Source organism: Falco naumanni, chromosome 1 (genome assembly GCF_017639655.2).
Source record: "Falco naumanni isolate bFalNau1 chromosome 1, bFalNau1.pat, whole genome shotgun sequence".
In the NCBI taxonomy this organism is placed as follows: Eukaryota; Metazoa; Chordata; class Aves; order Falconiformes; family Falconidae; genus Falco; species Falco naumanni.
In genome coordinates, this window is record NC_054054.1 from 51,189,026 (window position 1) to 51,198,987 (window position 9,962).

Genomic DNA, 9,962 nt, shown 5'->3' on the forward strand with positions numbered 1-9,962 from the left:
TTACAAGAAAGCTGAATGACTTTTTACAAGGGCATGTGGTGATAGATAGATTTAGATTAGATGTTAGGAAGAAATTCTTCACTATGAGAGCAGTGAGGCACTGGAACAGGTTGCCCAGAGCAGCTGTGGATGCCCCATCCCTGGCAATGTTCAAGGCCAGGCTGGATGGGGCTTGGAGGAATCTGGTCTAGTGGAAGGTGTCCCTGCCCATGGCAGGGGGGTTGGAAATAGGTGACGTTTAAGGTCCCTTTCAACACAAACCATTCTATGATTCTAGGATTCTTAATCAGGTTCATTGTGTGAATGCAAAAAGTGTTATCAGTATCTTTGTTATCAGCCAAAGAAAACATTTATGCATTTCATACAGTGAAAGGGGCAAAGATGGATAATCTTTCCTCAGATATATGGGTGTCTAAAACTACTCCTACCTATGGTAAAAACACCAGCAGGTTATTGACAGCAATAGCAGCAGATCTGAGAAAGCCAATTCCCATTGTTCTGCACCAACTATGATGACGTCCCAAAATTTTATCTGAAAATAGTCATTAACTTTTGTTTAGATAGAATCTTTTCTCCCCTACAGCAATGCTTGGCAAATGAGCTGTCCAGAAGTTTGAGTAATTGCAGGTAAAATTTGAAGGGGCATTGTAAACTGACAGATAAATTTTTAAGTAATTAATATTCCAAGGCATAATACTCCTCTTCTAATAATCAAAGATTTTTGTGAGATTTCTTCAGGCTTCGCACAAACATTTCACTCTGCATCAAGAGTTAGTGTGTACAAGCAAACTGCCAGAAAATGAAGACATATAGGTGCTAAAATAGAGCTTTGAAGCAAAGATTCTTTTTAACCTTAAGTGGAAGAGGTTAACACTCTGAAAATATTTGTAAATTAGAGAGGTTCCATATTTGTTAGCTATCATTTAGCAATGGGTTGGAGACACACTGTTTTACATTGTTACAATGTATCGTAAACTGTTTAGAAGAATTTTTTTGTACTATTTATAAATTCTAAGTCACGCAGTTTATAAAATAATTTTCTTCCAAGAGATACAAAAGCACCTCATAACCTTCTTAAGTGCAAGCAGAACTCTGCACATCTACAAACAAAACGTAACAAATTTATTTCTGTCTGCAAAGCTCTCAGTACAAATACCTTCCCCATATGTTCTCAATTTCAGAGCAAGATATTTGTGCATATTTCCTTAACAGCAAAAACAAGGACAGAACAAAAATTAAGTCCTTAATCAAAAAGATTCGAGCATTGCAACTTAGTATTACAATGCTGTCAAAAACTTCCCAAACTCTCACCTCTTAATTCCTACGTGATTCCGCCTCTCCAACCTTACTGGCTAGCAAATGTACATGAATGATGCAAAAACCCCCAAATCAAATCTTTTTCATCCACATATAAAAGATCATTACCTTCACACTGTCTCCCAGATTTCTCTGTTATCCTAGGACATCCTCTTACCTGCTGACTGGCAGGCAGTCCATTTTTACGTAAGACACTTCACATGCTTGAAAGTACTTAAGCATTACAAGAAATGGTGTTACCTGGGGTGACAGACAGTCCAGTTCAAGTTACCATCATGGCTGACTTGAAGCAGTTACTTCAATCCAAATATCGCAGGCAAGTATCGGATCACTATCGTACTGTGAGAAATTTCTCTCAACTCTGCTTTCTTTTCATCTGAACCAAAAGTGAAACGTCCACTGGGCCACAGAAAGCTGCTCTCTAGCCCAGCAAAACAGAAAACTTACCTGGAATGTGGATTCATGTCTCTCTTCCAAAAACATTACATTACTAGCAGCAGTATTCAGATATTCACACGCTAATTAAGTATGTTGAAGGTCCTTTCTTCCTAGCTCTGCTCTGTGTACACATAGAGGAAGTGGATCCACTAACAAGAATGATGTTTTTAAGCCTATTTGGAGAATCCGGTGTTGCGACCTCCAGAACTGTCATCTGAGCTATTTCTTTTTGCATTGCTTTAGGGCTGTATCTCAAGGAAGGAGGATGCATAGAGTGGATGAAATACAGATACCAAAAAGGGGTATGTAGCAGCTGGACAGAAACTGTGCACCTGGGAGGCATAAAAAAAGTGTCAGGAGATTTGAGTCAGTGTTTCAACAGACTTCACCAGATTTCATTAGCAAGCAGCCATTGGTCTTCCTCACTATCCACTATGTTCCTCTTGGCACAGACTACTAAATAATGACAGAACTTTTGTGTTTAAGCAACTGGCAACTCTCCTGTAATTTGCTTGCATGAATACTGATGACTCAATGGTTTTAAAGTTTCAGAAGTCCTAATTAGTAGTGCATATGCTTTGCTCACTAATAAACGTCCTGTCCAGGAGCATCCTTGAAAAAGCAACTATTTTTTTTTTTTTTTTTTAGTTTAAACATGAGAGTTGACGTATTGATATTTATTCTATTCCTAACACATACACAAAACCCTAACTTACATAAACAGAAATTTTCTAGAGAACGCAAGGGCTTTGAGTAGAAATAGGAATACCCACCTTTTCTTTTTTAAAACCAAAAAACCCTCAACATTTATAAGTCATCTCAAGCTCAACAACTGAAATTTTTTTTCATTAAATTCAGATTTGATTTCCACAATAAATTCAAAGCACTCTTCCCATTGCGAAACGAAATATACAAGGACTAACAAAAACACTACCTAATGATATATTAGCAGAAGATAGATTGAAAATTGCTAAGAAAAAACCTACAGTGAGTTTGATACAAATGAAGTACCTGTGCAGCTGAGGATGAGTGTGTGCTTAAGTGCTTTACTGAGTCAGAGCCAGGGCATTCATTAAATTACTGGATTATGCTACAAGATATGGATCATGCTGCAGGAATAAGAGATGGGTGTTTCCAGGAAATAAACTACTTAACATTCATGTTGATGCTATAGCCTTAAACACAGTATAGGTAAGTAGAGACTGGAAGAAAAAGCACTGTTCAGAAATACAGATATGTTGGCAAGAATAAATCAAGAATCACTGAATGGTTGAGGTTGGAAGGGACCTCTGGACACTATCTGCTCCAACCCTGCTCTGGTCATGCTGGGCCACCTACAGCTGGTTGCCTAGGACCATGTCCAGATAGCTTTTCAGTATCCTCACTGACGGAGAGTCTACAAACTCTCTGGGCAACCTGTGCGAGTACTCCATCACCCTCACAGTAGAAACTGTTATTATTATGACAAATAACATCAGACCAAAATAACCGTAGAAGAAAATACTGGATGAAGAAACATGATCTTATCAAATGCATTTGCGATCTAAATCCAATAAAATCTTGGTTAAGAGACTCCAGCATGACACAACGGCAATAGTATCTCATTCCGTAGCATTAAACACGTGCATATATTAAGATGAGGGTGGAAAGGGCAATGACAGTAGCACCAGGCACTGAGAAGATTTTCATGGGAACAGATGAGTCACAACTGAAATGGAGAAATACATCAGTGCTCTGAAGTCCTCTTTTACAAGGCTATAAACAAAAGCATCTATAATACAAAACTGCATAGGGTACACAGGCCTGTAAAGAGAGCCATGACAGAAATCAATATGATTTTAAAAAGCCCAATATTGATACAGAGTAAGAAAATCTCCAAATTGGCTAGAGAAGAATACCTGAAAGAATCTGTGTAAACCACCACTAGATTGACAGTTTGTATTTTCAGAATCTTGCGTGAATGTGGACACCAACAACAGAAACCTATGTTTTCCTCTTTCAGTCATAACAAAGACCAAGATAACTGCATGCCATCCTAATACTACTGCTATTCTTTGCCTGTTGAAGCATACTAAGAAACTTGAGAATGAAGGAAGAAAACACACCTGTTAGCACTGATCCTAAATTAATAATCATGTAATTAACATTAGAAGTGTCAATTCTCCATCATCTCTGAATACTTTCACAGTGGGAGAGATGACAAAGTTGGTAATGATACCTCCATCTGGAACGTGCCTTTTAGTAACAAAAAACCCAGAACACTGCAGCAGCCAATTCTGAATTAGATGCAAACAGTAGATGTGCTAACACAGCCACAATATTGGCCTGAACTATGTGCAGAGCTCAGCTGCATCTGATACACGCCATGTAGATATTCACACATTTAATAATTTTAAACTCATGGATAGCCTTATTACCTTCAATAGAGTGACTCATTTATGAATGCAAGGGCAAGCACATAAGCAGTTTCAGAATCAAAAGTCCAATTTTAAAGAAAGTTAAGGAGTAGTAATTTTGCTAGACCTCAAACACAAGACCTTCTTGCACAGGTGTCAGATTACAAATTGAATTTAAAACTTGAACTCAGCATCTGAACACAAGAGCCAGGTATTTTTTTTTCTACCTTTTGCACAAGACATTTCTCTCATCCCGTCAGTCTTCTCAATCTTTGAAACTCAATGGCTTCACAGTGCAGGGAGGGGAAAAATAATACCATTCTGCCTTTCAAAGTGTATCATGATTCTTAATCCAACTTCTTATCTGCCTGCTAATCTTCATTTCTGTTGCTCTGTTTTCACATATCAGCTTACTACTCCCTCAGTCTACATTATAGTAGTATCTATTCATCCACATCAGAATTCATATTAAAGCTAGAGTTAGCACACACTGTAGCCAACTGAAGAAATTAAATCAAAACCTTAATATTTTCATAAATTACATTTAATTCTTCCTGCCAATTTTTCAAATAGACTCCTTTCCTGTTGGGTTGTACGCATAATAAAAATTGGATGGGAAAACTTGAACATATGCACGGGGTAAGCTGCAGAAGAAATGTCTCTTCCACAACAACAGGTTAAAATAAACTGGAGAAATTTATTTTCCTACTTTACAGTGTCTCTTTAAACAGATTTTAGAATACATATACACAAAATAATCTCTCAAAGTTTACTATAAGCCAATTTTGCACAGAAATTGCTTTCATATTTACCACTTTTTTCAGCTTTCTCCCTGCTACGGGAGTAGCCAGGAACTGAAGAAGAAAAAGTTGCACTATCCCCTGAAGATGGTCCCGAGTTCTGATTGTTCTCACTATGGTCCACAGCAGCAGCGTTTAGCTGGGACCTTCCAAGATGCAGCTGGGGGTGAGAGGGACTTGAGGGGGGATCAGGATCTGAGTTCATTTTAGCTGTAAAAGAAGAGAATAATGATTAATTATCAGGTAGTAAGGTTACAATATAAAACCAGAGTAAACATTTAAAATCTGAGTATACTTGTATAATTAGTTAAACAAAAAGCATAGCAAAGAGCAAGAAGGCTGACAGCAACTTCAAGATGTATTTATACATTCTTCAGTAATTCCATGTATGAGCAGCTATTGTTGAGTAAGAGTGACCACATATAGCATCGTGCCAGAATAGCCACTGCTATGAACTAAAGAAAAACTGATTTTGAAGTATAGATAAACACTAGAATTAATCAATCCTATAAATACTCGATACAAATAACTACTTTGAATCTAATGTTCTACTTACACATGCAAGAAATAAAGACTAGCCCCTAACTTTTTATAGAACAGTACCGACGTGTCCATAATGATAGAAAAATTTCACTATGCATCAAGGGCCTGGTTCACAGCCACCACCTAATCAGGCAACAGAGAGAGACAAGAAAGGTAAGAAGGCAAAGGAGGAGATGTAAAACTCTGCCACTGGAAATGAGGTGAGGGACACCACTAAAGATGCTCTTTATGGCCATTTCCAATTGTAATACATACAATCCAAAAATAAGCTATTTACTACTATATCCAACTATACAAAAAAATAGTATTCATACAAAAAAAAACCCACTAAGGCAGGAAGGGAGAGGTCTTACAGTTTCTTACAAGAGAAGGCCTTTTAACTTTCACTGTAAGCCCTCTCCTAAATGATGTGAGGATCTCTGTTCTCTATTATAAAGTTTCTTAAATAAGGAAACTTTCATAAAAGTGCTTAGTGAAAACTCAGCTTTTACAAGACAGGCAGCAGCAAGGTGCAGGCACGCGCTACTACCACAGAATAACTCATAGCGCTCCCGGTGCTTAAAAGTAATTCCCCTCAAGTTAAACAATTTGCAAGGAACACTGGAGAGGGTGTCTGGCTACAAACTTACAAACTGTATTTTTTAATTCTGTACATTCAGAATACTGACCTAAAGGTGCCCTTGTAAAGGTGAAGGTAGTATAGCCAAAACCAAAGATCCACTGCTCAACTCAGCCAACAACTACCCCCACTGAAAAGACGCTAAAATCCCAGCAGGATGCTACAAGCACCAGCAACTTATGTGTTGTAAGTACACTTACTACTGTAAGACACACTCTTTGTACTTCAGACAACTTGCTTGCCCAAATTAAGCTTCCCTGAACCAGAAAATATTTCACTGATACAAGTAAATGCATTTCTGTATTATGTTTCTACATCAAGTTATAAATAAACCAACAGAGTTCAGTCAAGCTTCAAACAACCCCAGGAAAACACAAGAGATTAAAATACTTTCCCACTAAACCAGCACGAGTATTTTTAACCACTATACAAACGCAAAAGTTACTTCACCTCTGGTTTTAAGCTTGACCTCAGCGCTTCGGCAGAGACGAGCGGAAGCCCCACGGTGCCAGGCTCCGGCTCCCGGGGCGCACCCCCCCCACCCCAGACCGGGGTCCCGGGCGGGGTCCCGGCCGAGGGCCCGCAGCAGGCCCAGCTCGGCGGCAGCCAGCCACCAGAAGGGCTCCCGTCCCCGGTCACCCCCCGCCTGCCCCGCAAAGCACACCGCCAACTTTCCCTACTGCGGGCTCAGGCGCGAACCGAGGCTAGCCCTTCGGCTTGGCTGTAGGGCTGCTCCTAGAGGCCTGCCAGCGGGAGGCGGGGTAAGACTCTGGGGAGCCCGGGAGAGCTCCGAAGGGAAGGGGGGGAACCGGGAGGCACCGGCGGGCCCGCGCCGCCCCGGGCCGGCCGAGCCCAGCTGCCAGCAGTGACTCTGCAACCCCCGGCGGGGCAGCCGGAGGGCTCGGCCTCGTTCCCCGTGAGGCCGGAGGGCGCCCGGGCGGCGGCTGCCACCCCGGAAGGCCGGGAACCCCAGCGCGTCCCCCAAGCACGGCGGCGGGCCAGAGGGAGGCCGGCAGCTCGGGCCGTCCTGCCAGAGGTCCCCGCCCCAGACGCTCACCGAGTCCGGCAGGACGAAATCACCAGCGGGGACTCCCGGCCACAAACTCGCCGGTGGCTCCAGAGGCTGCGAGGCGCCAAGTGGGGCACCTCCCACCGCCCTAAGGGGGCGGGCCCGGCCCCGCCCCTCTGACCGCCCCGCCCCGCCCCGCCGCCACTCACCGCCCACCGCGGCCCGCGGAGGCTTCGCCGCTGCCGGGCGGGCCCGGCGGGCGGAGGAGGAGACGGAGGCGGGGGCGGGGCGGGCCGCGCAGGGGCGGTGCACCGGCCGGCGGGAGGAGAAACGCGGCTGGGGCAGCGGCGGCAGCGCGTCGTATGCGGCATGTTCCCGCGCTGGGGGGCGGCGGCGTGCCCCGCGGGGATGAGAGGGGGTGTCTGACGGGGGGCGGCTGGGGCGGCCGCGGGCAGCTCCAGAGTGGCAGCATGGGGCAGCAGGGGTGGCGCCCGCCCTCGGGAGAGGCTTCGCGGGGTAGCCGCTGCGAGGCGGGTTCTGGCGAGCCGTGAGGCGGCGGCGGCCTAGAAGCGGCGAGAAGGCCGCCCCGAGCGGCCACCAAGCGTCGGGGAAGGTGCCCGACAGCCTCCCCGGGCGTCGGTCCCGAGCTGTCCGAGTGCGGATATAGTCCTTCCCCTCAAGCAGGGCCCTGCACTTGTCCTTCCGGGGGGGGCGGGAGGGGCTGGGGCCAGCCCTGCCGAAGCGCCTCCTGTGAGCGAACATGGAGGCGGGCAGGGCTTCGGGCCCTGTCAGCCGCGGGGGGCGAAAGCGGCTTCCCCCGAGTCTGAGAGGGGGCACGGCCCTCCTGCCTCCGAGTTCCTCCGCAGAGAGCAGAAGGAGTGAAGAGAAGGGGGAAAAGGGTGAGAACAGAGTAACTACTTATTCCTGAATGTCTTTTAAGTTGCTACTGTATACACTACTTCTGCCTGCATGGAAAGCAGCTGGGCTGGTAGTGAGCTGTAAACTTGGACGTATGTGTTGTATTGGTTGTATTGGTAGTAAACGTCTTTTTAGAAATAATACACTGTTTCTAATTTTTTTACCTAAAGAATAAATAAGTCAAGGTCCCTACGAGGTACTGTGAATAGCTTCTAATTAAAAAACCACCCCAACCTCACAAACTCAAAATAGGAGATTAAATTTAAACTTCAGCCATTCATATTTAGTCACATAAGTTGATTTTTCACAAGTCCCAAGTTGGCAGCAGATCATGGGAAGCTATGATATGTTCCATTTTTCAAATGCCAGTTAGATCCTACTTGTTGATGTCACTGCATCTTGGGTTTTTTGATCCCCAAACAAAAATATGGTCCCCAGCATCCTTACTATTTCCTTGCCTTGGAAGTCATAACAAAATTCTTTCTTTTACCTAAAATAAGTTTCAAGAAACATGAAGTTATGCTTCTGTTTACTTCAAATTAAAATAAATTTTGGAAAGAAAAGAGTTACTTTTAGGAAGATCATTTCAAGTCTGAGTGTAATATGGTTTTATCAGGAACATACAATGCCCACCTTGTGTTTTATGTTTAGTTGTTTCTTTAGAGTAGACTGACAGCATGACTGAACTCAGATATGACAAACTTCCTACTGCTGCAATCTGCTCCCCCAGCTATTCACAGTTTCCGCAAGATATTATTCTATACCACTGATTTGATATTTAGTGGGTGTGCTTAATGGATGTAACTTGCTTAGGGAACAGGTGGAAATGAGGGTGGTAGCTGGAGAAGTAACTGAAAAGGAAATGTAAAAATAAAGTCTCCCCTGCTGCTTGTGCCTGTTCCTTTCCAAGGCACAGTCAAACATGGCATAAGCCATTACAGGGAAGTTCAGTTTAAGGTTAAAACTGACACACTGACTACTAACCTGCTTAACAGGGAGACTCACTGTAAAATATATTCTGTGGTTGCTTATGACCAATCTTACATTGAAGATGCACATTACTGCCATTGCTGAACTTTATCAGGTCCTTACTTAAGATAAGGTCAACTAACCCTTTGCAGTAAATGAATGTCACACACACCTTATGTACTCACATACATGTTATATAAATACATATAATATTACTGACAGTAAACTAAGCTCAGACATGATGGAAGCTTCTATTATGAACTTCACTCATTTCACTTTGGCTTACACTTTATCACAAACTATTAGTTTGTATTTGGCATTATCACAGTTGCTACAGCACAGTTGTTACAGCTACAAAGAAACATGGAAGTACTGTGATATCTTGTCACAACCCTTTTTTAGTTTCAGTTATGTACTATGACTTACAGAATTAACAGAATGGTTGAGGTTGGAAGTGACCTCTGGAGGTCATTGCTCCAAACCCCCTCTCAAGCAGGGTCAGCTATAGCCAGCTGCCTGGGACCATGTCCAGGTGGCTTTTGAGTATCTCCAAGGATGGAGACTCCACAGCCTCTCTGGGTGACCCGTGCCAGTGTCTAGTCCCCCTCACATTAAAAAAGCTTTTCCTGATGTTCAGACAGAGCCTCCTGTATTTCAGTTTGTGGCCATTGCCTCTGGTTCCTGTCACTGGGCAGCAGTGGAAAGAGCCTGGTTTCATCCTCTTTGCACCCTCCCGTCACGTATTTATATACATTGGTAAGATCTTCCTGAGCCTTCTCTTGTCCAGGCTGAGCAGCCCCAGCTCTCTCAGCCTTTCCTCACAGGAGAGGTGCTCTAGTCCCTTCGTCATTTTAGTGGCCATTTGTTGGACTCTCTCCAGTATGTCCATATTTCTTGTACTGGGGAGCCCAGAACTGGACACAGCCCTCCAGGTGTGGCCTCAACTGGTGCTG

At 43.8% G+C, this 9,962-nt stretch overlaps 1 protein-coding gene across 2 annotated transcripts in view; it reads right to left on the reverse strand.

Moving 5' to 3' along the window:
* WFS1 (wolframin ER transmembrane glycoprotein) overlaps positions 1-7,296 on the reverse strand; it is a 34,328-nt gene extending 27,032 nt beyond the window's left edge. Inside the window, exons 1-2 of one of the 2 annotated variants that reach the window (XM_040593673.1) lie at positions 7,171-7,296; positions 4,964-5,161 (exon numbers count right to left, since the gene is read on the reverse strand). In XM_040593673.1, coding sequence (XP_040449607.1) covers positions 4,964-5,156 — 193 coding nt within the window. In that variant the 5' untranslated portion in view covers positions 5,157-5,161; positions 7,171-7,296. Of the gene's footprint in view, positions 1-4,963; positions 5,162-6,563; positions 7,088-7,170 lie in introns of those variants that run through there. The other variant, XM_040593682.1, reaches the window with a different exon arrangement.
* Positions 7,297-9,962: the final 2,666 nt, after the last annotated feature.